Here is a 20,498-nt window from a genome sequence, read left to right as displayed (position 1 = left end):
AACCAAGATGGCACCACTGCATTTCAGCCTGGGTGACAGAGCAGGATAGATGCTTGATTTTTTTCCCCCTTTACTTGTTTTCAAAAAACAAGTTGGTTCCTGTATAGAAGAGTTAACTAACATAGGCCTAAAACTGCTGTCCTTAGAAAGGCCTACCTGCAGGATTGGCCCTAAGTTGGCATCTGGGAGCTTGGACTTCTGTAAGGTTTTTATTCCTAGAACTGAGAAGAGTGACTCCCTTTGCCTAACCTGTTGGTACAACTAATTTGGTTTATGCTAAAAACCTGCTTTCCCTGTGGGACTCTGGGATTTTGGCAGAGGACGCCTACATGACCAGCACCCAATAAAAGTCTTGGGTACCAAGTCTGTAATGAACTTCCCTGGTAGCCATTTCACTTATGTCACAAACCATTGCTGGGGGATTAAGCGTGCACATCCTACCTGACTCTACTAGGAGAAGATCCTTCAAGCTTGTGCCTGCTTTCCTCTGGACTTTGCCCTATGTATATTTTCCCTTTGCTGATTTTGTTTTGTATATTTTTGTTGTAATAAGTCATAGTCGTGAGTATGCTATGCTGATCCCTGAGTCCTAGCAAATCACCAAACCTGGGGGCGGTTGTGGAGACCTTTGACTCACAGAAATGTAACAAAAGGACTGGCCAGGCACGGTGGCTCACGCCTGTAATCCCAGCACTTTGGGAGGTTGAGACGGGCGGATCACTTGAGGTCAGGAGTTCGAGACCAGCCTGGCCAATATGGTGAAACCCCGTCTCTACCAGAAATATAAAAAATATAAAAAATTAGCCTGCTGTGGTGAGTGCATGCCTGTAATCCCAGCTACTCAGGAGGCGGAGGTTGCATTGAGCTGAGATCGTGCCACTGCACTCCAGCCTGGGTGACAGAGCGAGATTCTGTCTCAAAAAAAAGGACTGAGGAAAGAAAGGCTGAAATGGGTGGAGGATGGAAAACCTTTGATGTCTGGATGGCTGTGGAGTTATCCATGATCTGAAACAGCAGCTGAGCTGTTGCCTGTGAAAGGTAAAAGTTACCTGTGGAGTTTGAAATGACAGATCCAACTCCAGGAGAACTGACTCACCAGATTACCTGGCTACTTTGGGCCATGCTGGTTACGGTGAGGAGAAAAAGGAAGTATAGCCCAGGTAATGTAATACCTTCAGTTTTTGTTCTCTCCTCCAGGAAGAAAGAAAAAAAGCCCAAAAATTCCCAAAGACGAGCTTTGGTTGGGCCAAAAATGTTAAACATTGATGGCACGCTTCCCTCACAAGTAGGAGGAAAAAAGGTTGAATCAGTTCTCAGGGCTGGAGCAAAGTAAAAAAGGGCAGTGGACATACTTCAGTAGTTAGCCTACCTGCACGCCCTCAACCCCATTCCAACTAGGGTCTCCTCCGCAACTGTAATATTAAAACTTTTGCTAAATTTACTGCAAGGGGTTGAATACATCTACAGTGAGGAAGGTGTCGGGCCAGGGTGGGGCGGCTGAGGGCAGTTAATGGCCTTGTATTTTACAGTTATTACATCTGTGGATATATGATAGTAGTTGATATAAAATGTTTTATGCTTGTAATGTCGCAGATGGTAGAGGGATTAGCTCAATAAGGCAATGCTGCAAAGAAAAAGTTAATGGGACACAACTTCCTTGCTTTTTGCTGCTGTAGGATAGATGGAAATTTAAATCCTTTGTTGAAAGCAAAATATGTCTCACAGCTGATATTTACTATGATCGTTCCCCATTGGAGCCTCTGGAAAAAGACAAACACTTAAGAGTTTTTAAAGCAGTTTTTTGTTTTGTTTTGTTTTGTTTTGTTTCTGACGGAGTCTCGCTCTGTCGCCCAGGCTGGAGTGCAGTGGCGCGATCTCCGCTCACTGCAAGCTCCGCCTCCCGGGTTCACGCCATTCTCCTGCCTCAGCCTCCCGAGTAGCTGGGACTACAGGCGCCACCACCTCGCCCGGCTAGTTTTTGTATTTTTAGTAGAGACGGGGTTTCACCGTGTTAGCCAGGATGGTCTCGATCTCCTGACCTCGTGATCCACCCGCCTCGGCCTCCCAAAGTGCTGGGATTACAGGCGTGAGCAGTTTTTAATTGCAAGTGAGCTCATAGAAAATCAGATGTCTGACCCTAGAGGCTGGTGATTTTCTAGCCTGATGTGCATAATTTTGAGTGGGTCTTAGAAAGCACTTAGGAAAGCTTTGCTTTTTGCTTGGCCTTGGAAACATGACTGGCCCTTCAGCATCTCAGCTTTACTGCTGCCAAAGAAAAGTCTCTGGCATATTTTGGAATCCTGAATTCATAGATCCTAATTGCTTGGACTTGACACTTGAGCTAAAACTTGACATTATCTCCTACACACTACTTCAGTCTTAGCACAAGCTGTGTTAAACTGAAAGAGATACAGGCTCAGGGAACAAGACTTCTACTTTGGGATCAAGGCAGATTTAGGATACCACTCTGTGGGGCTCTTCACTGTAAAAGCATGATGTTGACGGAACTATGGGGATTATCACAGGTGTCCGTGGGAACCGGCTTCTCTGGTGGTACCACACGAAGTCGAACTGCTCATCTGTTCTGTATTTCTGATACAGGGACTGACTGCATTCCCAACTTGTGATTATTGACAAAAGCTGCATGTTGAGGGGAAAGCATGTCACTAGGACTAGTGACCCCTGTGTCTACCCATCTTACTCTCCACCTCTCTCGGGAAAGTTTCACTGTGTTTACTTGGGACTTCCTGGACAGGCTGCAGTTTGCAACAGCAGACTTACAGTCTGCTGCTACTCTGCTACCTTTCTACTGGTGCACACACCTCAGTAAGGCAGTTTGATTCCTAAATGCAGCTGTCTCCAGAAATGGAATGATGCTATAGGCCACTTACTAAATGAATGATCAGGATGAAAGCGGTGAGTGGCTCTCTCAAACCATTTTGAAATATTTTGAAAAGTCAAGATTTAATTCTGTCCAGTTCTGAAACATATGTCTTTCTGGTTATGTGATATAAAAATATTTTCCAGCCAGGCGCAGTGGCTCATGCCTGTAATCCCAACACTTTGGGAGGCTCAGACAGGTGGATCACGAGGTCAAGAGATCAAGATCATCCTGGCCAACATGGTGAAACCCCATGTCTACTAAAAATACAAAAATTAGCTGGGCGTGGTGGTGCGGGTCTGTAGTCCCAGCTACTCGGGAGGCTGAGGCAGGAGAATTCCTTGAACACGGGAGGTGGAGGTTGCAGGGAGCCGGGATTGTGCCACTGCACTCCAGCCTAGCAACAGAGCGAGACCCTGTCTCGAAAAAGAAAAAAAATCCTGTGAAAACTTTTGTCCCCCTTTAATACATCCCTTCCAGACAAAAGGTCTGGATGAGAGTAGAGGACAGTTTTGTAAATGTGAAACTATGACTGCTAAATGGGACATACTGATTTTGTAATAATAACAAAAAACAAACACTGGCACCTAGGGAATCTCAAAGGAGGCAGACTGATGATCTTTGTTTTTCAATACTGCCTTTCCCCTCTTCCTAAAGAAAAACTTCCCATGCTACCTTTTTAAGATGCTGCAAGCACTTTGAATTCAAACAGCCTGCTGAGCCTGTGCTCAAACCTATGAGAGCAGGGAGTGGCCTCAGCGCCTGCATTTCCCACACAGAACACCTCCAGATGTCATCCACAGTCGTCAGGCTGATAACCTGATGTCATGAACCAACATGGAACTGACTGTCTTCAGGTAGTCCCTCTGAAACAAAGACTCAAACTAATTTTTCAGGCTGGAGTGGAAACCTGTTTTCCTCTAAACTTTACCCCGTGCACCTTTTCCCTTGCGAATTTTGTTTCATATCCTTTCGCTGTGATAAGTCATACCTGTGAATACAGCTATATGCTATGTCCTGTGAGTCCTCTAAAATCATCAAATCTGGAGGTGGAAAAACTGGGTCTTGGGGATCCCTGACACACTTCCCTAGTATTCTCTAACTGGTTTTTTCTCCCCGCAAAATATTTTTTCTGTTTTGAAAATTTAGCATCGTGAATATCTCCTCCCTAGATGTAAAAGTATTTTATGTTTCAGATCAGTGTAATGACTGCTTTTGTCCCATCTTTGATACATGGGAGCCTCTTCAAGTTGGCTCGTAAGTCTTTTGATTTGTCCCTAATAATCTTCTATAGCCTTTTGTTTTCTGGTATGTCAAGATATTCCAGGCTCATCTACATATTTTCTACCTCAGAACTGTTTCCTTCTAATAGCAAATATTTAGAAACTTTAATCTGGGCATTAGGTTGCTCACTACTACTGAACTGATAATTGTTTCTAGCTCCCCACCCCCACCAGTAGATGAAACTAGGACTTTTTTGGCAGGTTCATAGTGACGTTTCTACTACACATTTGGGCTACAGCGTTTTTACTTAACCTCATCAATGATATAGCTACATTTTGTCTATCCCTTGTCAAAAATCTAAATTCTCAGCAACAAGAAACATAATTGCTGATTTGTTTTACTCCTCTATACCTAAAACAGCTGTAGAATAATAGTGTTACCATAACCACCACCAATAGGAGTACTAGAAAGTTAAGGTTTTTTGTCGTTCTTTCATCTTTAGACTTTCATCTTTAGAATGTGGCTTGATACAGTAAAAGTCATGTGTTTTACAGTTAATTGGAATTTATTTCTATGGGGTTATGATATTTAGCTGAGGAGATTTCCAAGCAAAGTGTAGAAGATGCAGCCTGTCTTGTTGCTTATAGTAAAATGTGAAAAGAACAATAGAGGGAAGAACTATTAAAGCACAAAAAGGAATCAACATTTAATGATTTAGGAAATTTTTCAGCCTATCCAGATTGCAAAAGATGCTGAAATTAGGAGCTTCACTATTAGGAAAGGATGCTACAGAGAAAGCCAAGGGTATGACTAGACCACTTTTTTTTTTTTTCCTTTAACTGTTGAAGAAATTAAATATGTGACTCGTGGATCCTCTAAACCATCTCAACAGAAACCAAGAATGAAGATGGGATTGTTCAGGAAAGATCCGTGGAGGAACATCTTTTCTAATGGAGTCAGTCCCATGACATACGCAAGAGACCCACAGTGTTTTGAGAATGCTCTATTGGCAGAAACACTGCCAGCTTGGACTGAAAGAGACGGGGGGGGGCGGGTAAAATTAAAGAAGGTGCTTGGACTGTCAAAATTCTACAAGCAGGTAATTGGCTGGAGAAAAAGGATGACTCAAAGGATAGAATCTCCAGATGGCAGAACCAAGGGCCATAGAAGATTATTCCCAGGCCTTGAAACCTAATGGACGTTCCCTTGTTGGATTCTAAAATTGGGACTAGTGACTCCTTTCTTCCTTCCGTTTTCTCCCTTTTGGAATGGGAATGTCTATACATTTTATTCTCTGCCTGTTCCACTATTATATTTTGGGAGCATCCTATATACACTTTTCTCCATTTTGCCTTTTTCACTAATAGTGTATCCTGGAGTGCATTCTGTGGCAGTATATAGAAATATTCCTCACTTCTTTCTTTAGCTGAATAGTCTTCCTTGTGTGGATGTACCATAATTTATTCAACCTATTAATGGCACTTGGTTATTTTTAGTCTTTTGCTGTTATAAAAAGTATTGTAATGAATAACCCTGTACATACATCTTTTTATTTTTGCCACTGTATCTGTACACTTGATTTTCTAGAAGAGGGACTGCTGGATTGGAGCTTAAATGCAAAATTCATTTTGCTATATAAACCAAATACTATTTGATCACTAGTCACCTAAGAAATAGATTTTGCATTGTGACCCAGTTTCCACACACACAGGCACGTAACTAAGATGTGTCATGGTTACCTTGCTACCTACAATCTGTTTTGTTTTAAAAATTCAGGTAGTGATACTCAATGACCTACTAATGGGTCATGACTCAAGGTTTTAAAAACATTGGCTTGGCCCGGCATGGTGGCTCACGCCTGTAATCCTGGCACTTTGGGAGGCAGAAGCAGGCTGATCACCTGAGGTCAGGAGTTTGAGACCCGCCCGGCCAACATGGTGAAACCCTGTCTCTACTAAAAATAAAATTAGCCAGGTGTGGTGGTGCATGCCTATGGTCCCAGCTACTCAGGAGGCTGAGGCTGGAGAATCGCTTGAACTGGGAAGCAGGGGTTGCAGCGAGTCTAGAGCGCACCACTGCACTCCAGCCTGAGTAACAGACTAAGACTACATCTCAAAAAAAAAAAAAAAAATTTGGCTTGACCAAGGATTGGTACACTTTTATTTGAAAGAGCCAGGTAATATTTTAGGCTTGTGGACTATTCATGGTCCCAACTCTGCCTCTGCCATTGTAGCCTAAGAGGCATAGGCAATACATAAACAAATAGACACAGCTATGTTTCAGTAAAACTTTATCTACAAAACCAGGTGGCTACAGATAGGACTCTGTTTTAGGCTAATCAAGCCACACCCTCAGGGGTTGGAATGAAGTCAGCTTCACCTGTAGCACTTGGATATATGGAGGAGGGTAGATTACTGAATGAAATTAGGACTCGGGAAGGAGAATGAGGGAAATGGCTGTTGAATAGGCAACAGTCACTATCACTTTAGATAGTCTTAGTCACGACTTACATGATTAACCTCTAAATATGCAGATAACCCTAAATATGTCCCAGTGCTTTTTTTTTTTTTTTGGTGAGACAAAGTCTTGCTCTGTCACCCAGGCTGGAGTGCAGTGGCATGATCTTGGCTCACTGCAACCTCTGCCTCCTGGGTTCAAGCAATTCTGCCTCATCCTCCTGAGTAGCTGTGATTACAGGTGTGGGCCACCACACCTGGCTGATTTTTGTATTTTTAGTAGAGACAAGGTTTCACTATGTTGGCCAGGCTGGTCTCGAACTGCTGACCTCAAGTGATCCACCTACCTCTGCCTTCCAAAGTGCTGGGGTTACAGGTGTAAGATACCACTTCACCTGCATGGCCTGTTTGGCAGCATTTTTAAGAGCAGATGTAGTTGATATACACATTTTTGTTTTGTTTTGTTTTTGAGATGGAATCTCACTGTGTCATCCAGGCTGTAGTGCAGTGGCACAGTCTTGGCTCTCCGCAGCTTCAACCTCCTGGGCCCAAGCAATCCCCCTGCCCTAGCCTCCCAAGTAGCTGAGGCTACAGGCACACACCACCACACCCAGTGAGAATGTGTGTGTGTGTATAAACAAGGTCTTACTATGTTGCCCAGGCTGGTCTTGAACTCCTGGCCTCAAGTAATCCTCCTGCGGTGGACTTCCAAAGTACAGAGATTACAGGCATGAGCCACCGTGCCTGGCCTCATGTACACATTCTTCAATTTATTGATTTTATTTTTTTCTGTTTTTTTGAGATGGAGTCTTGCTCTGTCGCCCAGGCTGGAGTGCAGTGGCGTGATCTCGGCTCACTGCAAGCTCTGCCTCCCGGGTTCATGCCATTCTCCTGCCTCAGCCTCGTGAATAGCTGGGACCACAGGCACCCGCCACCATGCGCGGCTAATTTTTTGTATTTTTAGTAGAGACGGGGTTTCACCGTGTTAGCCAGGATGGTCTCGATCTCCTGACCTCGTGATCTGCCCGTCTCGGCCTCCCAAAGTGCTGGGATTACAGGCGTGAGCCACTGGACCCGGCCCAAATATTTTTAAGTGTCTACCTGTCTGTACTCCCAGGCAGTGTGATAGGTGCTTGGTAATCAAAAGTGGTTAGCACATACTACCTTCCCTCAAGTGAGACCATCTCACTTTCCCTGTAGTTAAGACAGAGACATACTATTTAAAATAAATGCAATAACCATTAAGAGTTAGGACTAAACTTTTAGGAGAAAAGGTACACGTTGTATAATTATAGGTGCCAGCTTATTAAATTTTAGCTAATTTTTAGACATAAGGTTCTTTGAAACCTCTTTCCAAAGTTATTACCTACGATATGCAGATATCTAAGATGGTACTCTGAGATCACATGATCATAATCTTGGGTATAATTGGAGGCAAAAACAACAAAGTGGCAGTGGGGCATGAACGGAAGCCCAGTCCATTGTCTGCACAAGAGGAAGAGGATAATAAAGAATAAAGTTAGGGGCATAGAATAGACCCAGTTCTTACTATTTGAAATAGGAGTGGGGGAAGGGTTCAGGAGTCCTAAGGAAAGTGTAAGGGCGGGAAGTGGGAAATACAGACACAGATCAGTCAGCGGGGAGGGTTCCTCCTGGCACCGGTTTCTACCCCTGCTAGTGTCTTCAGACTGAAGCGTGGCCAGGCTTCCGTGCCTTGTCTGACTCCAGGCCTGCTTCCGCAGAGGAGTCACGGAGCCAGGTCTTCATTTGGGAAAACGTGTGTGTGTGTGTGTGTGTGTGTGTGTAGTCACGGAGCCAGGTCTTCATTTGGGAAAACGTGTGTGTGTGTGTGTGTGTGTGTGTGTGTGTGTGTGTGTGTGTGTGTGTGTCGGAGTCTCACTCTGTTGCCTAGGCTGGAGTGCAGTGGTGTGATCTCAGCTCACTGCAACCTCTGCCTCCCAGGTTCAGGCGATTCTCCTGCCCCAGCCTCCCGAGCTGCTGGGAATACGGGTGTGCACCACCATGCCCTGCTCATTTTTTGTATTTTTAGTAGAGACGGGGTTTCATCATACTGGCCAGTCTGGTCTCGAACTCCTGATCTTGTAATCTGCCGGCCTCAGCCTCCCAAAGTCCTGGGATTACAGGCATGAGCCACTGGACCTGGCCCATACTTTTTTTTTTCTTTGAGACACTATCACCCAGTCTGTTTTTTCTGGACCAGGATGAGCTCCTTGAAACAAGTGAGTCAGGGAGAGAAGTAAAGGGGTAAAATGTAGACCAGGAAAAATGGAGTGATAGACACTGGAGGAAAGGGGAAAGTCGAAAAGAATCTGTGAAAAAGGAGAATTCACAAATAGGAAAACATCCAAGATTGACTCTTCCAATTGCCTGGGGCTTCTGTTACTCTAATACTACATTGTATTAACAAGCGTCTTCTATGTGTTCAAAGTGCTTTTCAGTGTGTCTCACAGCAATTGCAGAGATCAAAGAAAGGAGCCAAGTGAAATTAGTTCGATTTCAGATATGAAAAGTAAGCAACTCGACAAGGTTCTTTAGAAAGGAAGGAATGGAGCCAACAGTAGGGACCCTATGTCCTGAGTCAAGAGCTGCTTGTTATCAAAAGCCTGGAGTAACACCACTGAAGGCTACTCTGCAGTGGCTTCTCTGTAAGCCACCTCCCTCCTCCCACCCTCCACTCCCTGGCAGTGGACCAGGTAATCTTAACCTCTCTTACCTAATACAGAACTCTTTCTCTTCTGTAGATTCTCTGTGGGAAAGAGATTCCTCGCTGGATCAATCGACTTGCCTACTTCAGCTCCTGTATACCCTTTCTACAGAGTTGCCTCCCGAAGGAGTGGCTCACGCCCGCAGCCCTGCAGTCTAGTGTCAGCCAAGAGCTCCAGGATGAACTGGAGGAAGCAGAGGATGCTGCCGCATCCGCTTCCGTGGCAAGCGCTGCAGCAGGCTCCAGACCCGGGCGCCACACTAAACTATAAATGTCTCCAAAGTCACACATTCAGAACTGTCTCTGGCAGTCGAATATCACTAGAGAAAAGTCAATAGAGAAGCATCCTTTGGATATTTTGTATGCAAAGATGGCTCTCCCCCAAATCCCAGTTTTTCAGCTCAGGATTATATTTGTAATCAAAAAAAAAAAAAATCACTTGGCGCAGGAGGGAGAACTTTGTAAGAAGCTGCCCTCTGTTTTTTTTTACCCACTCGTCAATCTGGATTTACTTCTTCTGTTTTATACAAGCTCTGTTAAGTTATGTTTACAGTATTTTGTATCGCTGTTTACAAATCTTGCATGGACTCCTGCCACGTGAAAGAGAAAATCTTCGTGTCTTCAAAAATTAGGCAGGTAATCTTTGTATACTTCTGACAATTGCCAGATCTATGGCATAAATAATAGGCACACAAAAAGGTACTTAAACAGTTATAGTCACCATCACCTGCTTAAGAATGGTCTTTTAGATTTGTGTTTGTTTTGTTCAAGTTGTTGGCACCAGGATGCAGAGAACCAGACTGGCCTGAGGTGAAGGAGCACACAGCCCTGAGGGCTTGGAACCCTGGGTCCAGTTCCTCTTCACACCCCCTTCCACTCTGAGTGGCACAACTCCCCAGGTGCCCATGGAACACCTGCTTTCATGCCAACTATCCGTCCACCTAGGCGGGGTGATGTGTTCTTACGTCTCTCTGACTTTGATGCCACTCATTCTATAGTTCAGATGTTTTTCATTCAAGATATTCTTGGTAGTAACTGACAAATGTGTTGCACATGCATTGGGGGAGGGGCTTCATTTTTATTTTAATACACATGTATTTCCTCCTTGCACAGGATTTTGATGGCATAGAAATATCCTAAGTGATAGCCTTCCAAGTTAGCAGTGAGTTGACATTCAACTGCTTTTAACTATTCAGGCTACCTTTTATACTAAACCTTGAAAACTAGAATCTAAAGTCCACCCCAAAAAGGTAGTTCTTTGATATTTTATACTCTTTATGTACCATATCAGAAAGAGTATGTTGGCATTTGTCATGGGAGTCATTTCACATCATAATAGAATGCCTAGTCTCATTGACCGATCGTTAAAAAAATCATATTTGTGTGTCTTTTCATATTTATATGTTCTCTCAAATGTATGTCTCTTACGTAACATACTCTAAGAATGAAATTGTCACCACAGATAAATCCTTGTTAGCAAGGAATCTGTCTGCTCCAGTCTACTCCTAGTTTGACCCTTGGATGTAAGAACCAAGTCATTACATGTCAAATTCAATTTTTCTGCCTTAAGAATGAATGTCCTACGTAAAATATTGGATGCAGTGTAAAATTATCCAAGGCAGTGACTTCAGCTTTATATATATAAAATATAGTTTTAAAGTTATTGACATTTATTTAAACTTTTAGATTGGATTGTTTGCTATTGCTCTGTGTGAGGATACATAATCTTTCAGTAAACTATATTTTTAACTTTTCCATAAGCTGATTTTGATTCATTTTATTAATGTAAGCACACCCTGTTCATAGGGAAAATAAACCTTGGGTTATAAGCATTGGCCTGAGGACAATGAAGCCACTTAACCTGATTAATACTTTCGACTGCTCTGTTTCCAGAGAGGAAAGCCTTTACAAATCACTCTGAGTTCTTTAGGGGGCAGAACGCTTGTTTCAAGAGGTGTGACAGAAGAAAGGAATATATGAGCGTAATGAGATGTCGACTTGGTTCAGGTCTAAAATTGAGATGCGGGCAAAACCTAAGGCTCTAGCAGTGACTTGTTCACTAAAAAGAGTCCTATCCCCAAAACCCAGGTTAGTACAAAGCCTTGGATACAGTTTGCTTGTAATATTTTTAATAATGTGAGGAGTACAGTTTTTTTCTAATTCATTCAAGTACATATGATTGAAACCTGGGCTACTGACACCCACAGTAGCCATTAGTCAGACACTTCTTGGTGAATATCAGCAACATCCCATCTGTGCTTAACCAGAATCCAGCGAGTCAGCACACAAGTGATTTTATTATTGTGTCGTATTTACTTTCATCTGCAGCATTTGGAGTTTAAAAATAATGTAAAGGGTTCTAGTAAAAATACTGTCCTAAGGCCAATTACCATACTAACAATCAGCAGATAAAATTCTGGACATGAGACTCCTTATAATCTAATTATACCTGAGGTTGAGAAATAAATGTCTTCCCTTAGAAAATCTCATTCAAGTCAGGTTCTTCTCTACAGTTCAAAATTGAGAATGGATTTAATGAACTAGCATTTAGCCAGCTTTTTCTTGCCCTTGGAGAAAAAGAATCATTCTCAACCTGATCTCTGTTAAGAAAAATCCTATATGAACAATCTGGTCATGAATATACATATGGTACGGAGTCTCTCTGTTGTAACCAGGTGGACATACTTCTCATGGTGGGGTGGACAGTAATACATGGTAGAGGGTCAGAAGCTTCTGGTTTCTGCTGTTTGTTTTAAATACCCTTGGGGTTTTTTTTCACCCTTAGAAGGGGAGCATCAGTTTTGGAAAGTGTAACTGTTGGAGTATAGAAGGCAGTGGTGTATGATCTTAGCCTCTTCCTGATGCCTGAATCCAGCCAGCTGTTGCTCTGACCCACAGCAATAGAGCAAGTTACCCATCACCAGCATTTGTACAGAGCAGGGAATTCTGGTTTTAGTCCATTGGTAGCATTGTGTGTATGAGGAGATTCAGCACCACAGACAGCCAGCTGCAGGACTCGAGATCCATGGCTTCTTTCCATCACAAAACGGGTAGAAACACATTCACTGCTTCAGGTTCTAATCTGTGTGTCTCCTTATGACTCCATTTCTGTAGGATACTCTGTAACTTTGATATATGCTGTATTTTCTTTAAAAGATTTAGATTTTTGTTCAGCAAGCTAGCCATACAACCATTGTATCTCTTCCTCATCAGTATGGTTTTAGAGCACAGCTCAGTTATTAGGCTTTCATTGTCTACTCTTTCAATACATGTACATCTTTACTGTTTGAAAGGTGTTACAGCTGTCGAAGAATCCTTATGGACCTGAAGATAATTTCTTGTGAAGTTGAATGCAAGTGTACTGTCATTCATAGTGTTTATATCACAATACCAGGAATCTTCACTTTTGCTACCTTGATATAGCATTGGGCTATCATGTTACAACATTGAAATACATTGATTTATTAAAAAAATACTTTTATAAGAAATGTTTTATAGTGCTTTCTGACTTTCGGATTACAACTGTTGTGTATTTGTGTTGGGCGGGGTGGGGAGGTATATTTTTAAGACCCAAGGCTCCCATGTGCTCGGCAGGAGCATGACGGCCAGCCCCCTCCATCCTGTCTTCCTCTCACAGGCACATGCACCTTTATTCACCTGCATTCCTCTTGTGCGCAGATCTGTGGGCCAGTGCCTTAGCTGTCAGAGAGCACAGCCACACCTGCTCACAGGTAGGAGTGCCAGCCCTGGCTTCTGGGAAATGGAGGCAGAAGGGCAAGCTAGAATGGACTCCTTCCCCGAAGTGCAGGGGACAGACCTGCAGAGGAATAGCCCCGACACATGCACACACACTCCCTTGTCTTGAAGCAGCAAAGCAAGCAGGAGCCTGAGTGAATGAGCTCCTCATTTCCCACGGACCTGTCCTCCAATGCTTGGCACCTCCAACCTGCCCCTTCCCCTTTCTCCTCCACTGGCCTTTTCTGCACACTGTGGAGTCATAGTTTACTAATTTAAAAATTTCTCTTGAATTAACTATTGTTAAATAAATGAATACCAGCCTTTTGTGAGCCGTCAATGCCTGTCCGCTCTGCTAAGCAAGAATGATCTATGTACAACTTACTTGTTCTGGCCTCCAGAACAATAAGCAAAGGGGAGCTCTTCCCCCAGGCTAACACAGGTTCCTAATACTCTCACAAGGAGGTTACAGATTCAAATCTGGTAAAGCAACTTCGGGATCTTGCTTGGAGAAAGAATGCCAAGTATCTGGAGGACAGGGGTCTTTTGTTGTGTATTTTTCATTACCTGCTCCTGAAGTTCTCCTGATCACCCAGATATTGACCTTGTTCTATAATAACTTTGCAGAAGTCAGTGCTAATCAAGATTAACAGCTTCTGGCTATACTTTCAGGAATTAAATCAGTGGCAGACAGCTACTTACTTACTTACTGAGTCAAAGCCCAGAGCATTGCTGAGGCCTCTCATACCTGCCCCTCGGTCATTCCTTCCTGTCAAAGCCAACAGGGGACGTAAAGAGCCTCCGCTCACCATACTCGGAGGCATTCATCCTCCTGGGAGTAGATGAGCCCCTCTGTATTCTGGAACCCTGTCGTGATCTGGGAAGGTGTCACGGTCCCGTGCTGGTGAGGACTGGTGTAGAATCCCCATCTTTGAGCGCCTCCCTGACACCTGACCCCCTCCCTTAGGAACAGTTGCCTGGTTCTAAGCAAGCCACTGGCTACCAGACTGTTTCCTTCACACCCCAGACTTCTAGGTGATCTGTGGGATTTATACCTGGGCAGCCTTTAGGTACATCTGAAGCCCCACCCATGAGGCTGTCTTCGCAGCCTTGTAAATATGTAGACTTGGGAGTGAAGTTCCCAAAGCCACTACACCAGGCTCCTCAAAGTGGAGTGGAGTGAATGAGGCCTGCATTGCTCCACTGGAAGAAGAAGATGCATTTGATAGGGAAGTGAAGAACCAATCAGACTAAGAAAAGCAGTTTGGTCTACCTAGCGCTCTCAGTCTACGTGGCCAGTGCATATCCACTTCAGCGGGGCTGGGATTTTCAGATCAAAAAACCAGAAGATGTATGGGAGCCAGGCCACAAGACTCAGGCATAAACAAAGACTGAGGAAAACTCTCAAGCCTTCCTCTCGCTCTGCCAGGATCGGTGAGTAGGTGCCACAGAAATACCCTGGCATTACCCCCTGGCAAGCAGTTAATAATCCACAGAAGGTCACGTTGTGGGTTTTGATGATGAAACAAAAAAAAATGAAAATCTTTACCTCTGCTTTGTGCTTGGGCCCATGCTGAGTACTACACACATTATTTCATTTAATTCTCACAACAGCCTATGACATCATTCCTGCTTTACACAAAGACAGTTGCCCAAGACCACACAGATGGCATAGGGAAGGCCCATATTTGAACTCAGCCAATTCTAAAGCATCTCTTCTTTCCATGCAAGCACATACTTCTCTGAAATGACGATTCTGCCCACCCCGGGCCTGCTAAATGAGAATCGGCATTTTAGCAAAATCCCCAGGTGAGTCATGAGTACATTCGTGTTTAAGAAGCACCGCTGCATTTCATAAGACTCGGTTCTGTGTGGTTCCTGGATGAGTTAATGTCAGGCAACCTGAACATGTGGGTATCTGAAGGACCTGCTAGGTGACTCCCCTCCAAAACTCAGTAGAGGTGTAGTAAGACTTCCTAGATTTTTACTGGGTTTGACTCAAGCTACATAAATTATTCAAGGACTACCCACCCCAATAAACATGAACCATGAATTTGAACCCTCTGGTGTTTCTACAGAGAGTAGTTACCTAGAAGCCCCTGATCCATGCACTAAGGATTCAGGACTATTGGCCAACTGAGATCCAACCTCCTGTGAGAGACCGCCAGGGCCAGGCGCTTCAGGCGGCCATCCTGTTCACTTGAGTCATCACGGAAAGCCCAGGCCCCCCAGGCCATCCATCCCCAGACTCATCCCCAACAACTCTCTACATGCCCTTATCTGGCCGGCACCCCTATTCATCCTTGCTGTCCCCCCTTTCCAATGTGCCCTCTGGAACTCTCAATCTGTGACAGGCAAATGACCCAGTAGACTCCATGTTTTCAAATGTTTCTTGACCTTTCTGCTTTACCCGAAACCTGGCTGTCCCTTGAGAATCTGTCTCCCTAAGTGTACCCTCCATCTCCCAATTGCTGCTTCTAAATAATTTCTCCTCTTCCCTTCAAAACCTCCAGCTCCAGTGAAACCTGTGCTAGCCAGTTCTATGAGCTACTCCCCTTCATTGTCCCTCTTCTTGCTCATACTGTCTTTCTCTCCAGCATTTCCCTGTCGTCACTCTGCACGTTCACGTAGGTGATCTGTCCAATACCCTAGCCCAGTGCTTCTTAACTGGGGCTCTGGCATCTGGGGCAGGACAATTTTTGTGCTAGGCAATCCCCCACAATATGAGCCTTATGGCATCGCTGCACCCTCCCTGCACGTTACCAGCCTTTACCCCTCCACAGTCTGCAGCATCACGTGTCCTTGCACACGCCCCATTTCATCCCCCAGGGGATCAGCAGTCCTGACCTCAGCTGAGAACCATTCAATGTCTTGATTTCATGTCAGCCATTCTTTGAAGCCTTCAACTTTTCATCACTAGTACATTCTTTTTTTTTTTTTTTAAACGGAGTCTTGCTCTGTTGCCCAGACTGGAGTGCAATGGCACGATCTCGGCTCACTGCAACCTGCACCTCCCAGATTCAAGCGACTCCCCTGCCTCCGCCTCCCCAGTAGCTGGGATTACAGGCACCCGCCACTATGCCCAGCTAATTTTTGTATTTTTAGTAGAGACAAGGTTTTACCATGTTGGTCAGGCTGGTCTTGAACTCCTGACTTCAGGTGATCCGCCCACCTCGGCCTCCCAAAATGCTGGGATTACAGGCGTGAGCCACCGTGCCCAGCCCATCACTAGTAACATTCTAAACCACTTCTAAAAATCTTAATTTTAAGCATCACTAACCATGAACTTCCCAGCCCACACTAGTACCCTACATTCCAAGTCTTCAACTTATCAAGATCTCAAATCCATCAATCCTAACATCACCTCCCTCCCATCTTCGTTTCTCTTTTCACTCAGCCTAAATTCCATGGCCAATAATTCAATCATTTCCTTCTCAGTACCCTCCAGTCCCATGCCCCTTTCTGCATTTTAATAGCCTGGCAAACCTGTACTGTTCTGAGACCTCTCTGCATCTGAGACTGATGAGCTAAATGTTGAAGAAAAACCACACAACTAGGCTGACAGATTAGAGTTTACTGATCCTGTCCACAAACCTCACAAGGGCACATGACACCACGCCACAGTTTACTACAGTCCCTTGTCAGCCTACTCTCCTGCTCTCCTGGATGACACTCATAGCTTCTGTCTTCACCTCTCCCACACCTTCCCCGGACATTTTGCTGAGAACCTCGCTTTACGCTTCAGTGAAAATACAGAGACAACTTAGGCAATCTCCCAGTCTACAAGCTCACCTGAATTTGTGCCCATCTCTATAAATAAATAAATAATGCCTTGTGAAATATGCATGCAAGAGAATGCATATGTTAGTTGGTGGGTTGATTTATTTATTTATTTAAGAGGGCATCTCACTCTGCCACCCAGTCTGGAGTGCAATGGTGCAATCTTGGCTCACTGCAACCTCCGCCCCCTGGGTTCAAGCAATTCTCCTGCCTCAGCCTCCCAGGTAGCTGGGATTACAGGCACGTGTTACCACACGCAGCTAATTTTGTATTTTTAGTAGAGCAGGGTTTCACCATATTGGCCAAGCTGGTCTCGAACTCCTGACCTCAGGTGATCTGCCTGCCTCAGCCTCCCAAAGCGCTGGGATTACAGGAATGGGCCACCGTGCCCAGCCAGTATATGTACAGTTTAAAAAGTGATAAAATGAACACCTCCCTGAACAACCATTCAGCGTAAAAAATAGAACATCAGGAACACATGCAGGCTTCCCCAGCCGCTTCCTCTTCCCCCACTGGACGGCGAACCACAATCCTAGTTTTTTGTAATCGTTCCTTTGTGCCTACATGTGCATCCCCGGACAATACTATATGATTTGGTTTTGCCTCTTTTGAACTTTATAGAAATGGAATAATAAATTTCAGTTTTTTTAACTTTTACATTATTTTTATAATCCATGCATATTATATGTATAGTTGTAGTTCATTCATTTTCACTACTGTATAGGGTTTTTGTTTGTTTGTTTTGAGACAGAGTTTCGCTCTCGTTGCCCAGGCTGGAGTGTAGTGGCGTGACCTCAGCTCACTGCAACCTCCACCTCCCAGGTTCAAGTGATTCTCCCGTCTCAGCCTCCCGTGTAGCTGGGATTATAGGTGCACGCTACCACGCCTGGCTAATTTCTTTTAGTAGAGATGGGGTTTCACCTTGTTGGTCAGGCTGGTCCTGAACTCCTGAACTCAGGTCATCCACCTGCCTCAGCCTCCCAAAGTGCTGGGATTACAGGTGTGAGCCACTGTGCCCGGTCTGTATAGTATTCTGTTGGATAAATATACCACAGTTTTATGTATACATTCTACCGCTAACAGATATTTGGACTATTGCCAGTTTGTATTGCTATTATGACCAGTGCTCCTATGAACATTATCATGCATAGCTCCTGCTGCAGATGTAATGATTTCTCTAGACATAGGATTGGCAGATTGTAAGGAAAGTGCATGTTTAATTTTATTAAAGCAGGAAAAAAGATATTACACTTTTATTAAATGAAGTCTTACTCAGCCCTCTCTCCATCTTCTAATCAAACAGCTCCACAAGCTAGTTATTCTTTTCTAACGTCATATAATGAAATTCTAGAACCTGGCCTTAAAAATGTTTTTTATAATTAACTAAAAGAGTCAAAGAGATCAAAACTGGTGCCCAACTCCCACGCAGCCACTGGGAAAGATAACACTCAGCATCACAAAAGCAGTTCAAAGAATCTGATTAATTTGGTTAAGAACTTTCAAAAAACACTGTCTTGTTCCATGAAGAGTGGATATGTATGTGAATATTCATCACTATTTTCAACTCTGTTTGAGCAATAGGGTCTTGTTAGACTCCTACAACTCTAGGAAATAAATTAAATAGATAAATAAAAATATTTGTGCAAATAACCACCATGCAAAAATAACCTCCAAAAGGAACCTCTGCCTGCTTGTCTTGATAATTTGCTGTCTCGGTTATAATGTTGTGCATGACATCTTCATATTCCTAAAAGTTATATGTACTTGAAAGACAGATCAGGCCAGGCGAGGTGGCTCACGCCTGTAATCCCAGCACTTTGGAGGCTGAGGAGGATGGATCACAAGGTCAGGAGTTTGAGACCAGCCTGGCCAACATGGTGAAACCCCGTGTCTACCAAAAAATACAAAAAAAAGTTAGCTGGGCATGGTAGCGCACACCTGTAGTCCCAGCTACTCAAGAGGCTGAGGCTGGAGAATCACCTGAACCCACAAGGCGGAGGTTGCAGTGAGCCGAGATCACGGGCAATAGAGTGAGACTCCATCGAAAGAAACAGAGAAAGAGAGAAAGAGAAGAAAGAGAGAAAGAGAAGAAAGAAAGAGAAGAGAAGAAAGAGAAGAGAGAAAGAGAGAGAGAGAAAAAGAGAAAGAAAGAGAAAAAGAAAGAAAGAAAAAGAGAAAGAAAGAGAAGGAAAGAAAGAAAGAAAGAAAGAAAGAAAGAAAGAGAAAGAAAGAAAGAGAAAGAAAGAAAGGGAAAAAGAGAAAGAAAGAAAGAAAGAAAGAAAGAAAGAAAGAAAGAAAGAAAGAAAGAAAGAAAGAGAAAGAAAGAAAGGGAAAAAGAGAAAGAAAGAAAGAAAGAAAGAAAGAAAGAAAGAAAGGAAGGAAGGAAGGAAGGAAGGAAGGAAGGAAGGAAGGAAGGAAGGAAGGAAGGAAGGAAGGAAGGAAGGAAGGAAGGAAGGAAGGAAAGAAAGGAAGGGAGGAAGGGAAGGGAGGGGAGGGAGGGAAGAGAGGGAAGGAAGGAAAAAGAGACGGAGGGAGGAAGGAAAGAAAAGATCAGAAGAGGACTGGGCACTTCTACATGCATGATGAAAAAATCAAAGCCTCTGACACCCTGCTAGATATATTATTTAAAAGATCACCTGATAGTTCCTGCTTCATAGCATCAATCAAAACTATTTTCCGAAGTGGCTGTAACACTTGACGGTCCTACCAGCCGAAAAATTTAGTCCCCATTACTCCATATCCTTGCCACTTGATGCTGACCAAGTCTTTAATGTTTGCCAATCCGGTAGGTATTAAATTGGCATCTAGCTGTGCTTCTGATTTACATTTTCCTGATTATTAATAAGGTTTAAACTCTTTATACATTTCTGGGCATTTAAGTTTTCTTTTTCTGTGAAATGTTTGTCTTATCTTTTGCCCATTTATTTATTTATTTACTTTTGAGACACGATTACAGGCATGAGCCACCGCACCTGTAATATTTAATTAAGAAAAAGTCTCGCCAAGACTGGAGTGCAGTGGTGCGATCTCGGCTCACTGCAGTCTCTGCCTCCCGGATTCAAGCGATTCTCCTGCCTCAGCCTCCGAAGTAACTGGAACTACAGGCGCCCGACACCACGCCCGGCTAATTTTTGTATTTTTAGTAGAGACAGGGTTTCGCCATGTTGGCCAGGCTGGTCTCCAACTCCTGACCTCAAGTGATCCACCTTGCTTGAACCCAAGAGGCGGAGATCGCACCACTTCACTCCAGCCTGAGTGACAGAGTGAGACTCCGTCTCAAAAAAAAAAAAAACACCTCATGTGCAGATTTTTGTGTGAACTCAAGTTTTCATCTCATTTGGGTAAATACCAAGGAGTATGATTGACGGATCGTATAGTAAAATTTAAACATAAATTTACCATATTAAACTAAACATGTTTTATAAGAAACTGCCAGAATGTCTTCCAAAGTAGCTATACCATTTTGCATTCCCAAAATGCAAAATCAATGAATGACAGTTCCTATTGCTCTGCAGGCTTGCCGGCATTTGGTGTTCTCAATGTTTTGGCTTTTATTCATTCTAATAAGTGAGTAGTGGGTTTATTTGGCAATTCCTAAGGACATATGATACTGAGCATCTTTTTATATGCTTATTTGCCATCTGTTTATCTTCTTTAACAAGGTGTCTATTCAGATCTTTTGCCTACTTTTTAATTG

The 20,498-nt window shown here is 43.7% G+C and overlaps 2 protein-coding genes across 5 annotated transcripts in view; one reads left to right on the top strand and one right to left on the bottom strand.

Moving 5' to 3' along the window:
* DESI2 (desumoylating isopeptidase 2) overlaps window positions 1-12,774 on the top strand; it is a 63,255-nt gene extending 50,481 nt beyond the window's left edge. For all 4 annotated transcript variants that reach the window (XR_012432057.1, XM_005539622.5, XM_005539621.4 and 1 more), the window contains exon 5: window positions 9,324-12,774. Coding sequence is in view for 3 of the 4 variants with exons in the window: in XM_005539622.5 (XP_005539679.1) it covers window positions 9,324-9,557 (234 nt within the window). In the remaining variant the exon portion in view is untranslated. The remainder of the gene's footprint in view (window positions 1-9,323) is intronic.
* C1H1orf202 (chromosome 1 C1orf202 homolog) overlaps window positions 1-20,498 on the bottom strand; it is a 65,646-nt gene that overhangs the window by 2,518 nt on the left and 42,630 nt on the right. The gene's annotated exons all lie outside the window — the stretch shown is intronic.

This window comes from Macaca fascicularis, chromosome 1 (genome assembly GCF_037993035.2).
Source record: "Macaca fascicularis isolate 582-1 chromosome 1, T2T-MFA8v1.1".
In the NCBI taxonomy this organism is placed as follows: domain Eukaryota; kingdom Metazoa; phylum Chordata; class Mammalia; order Primates; family Cercopithecidae; genus Macaca; species Macaca fascicularis.
Note: the sequence above shows the minus strand (reverse complement) of the source record. Positions and strands in the feature narration are given on the sequence as shown.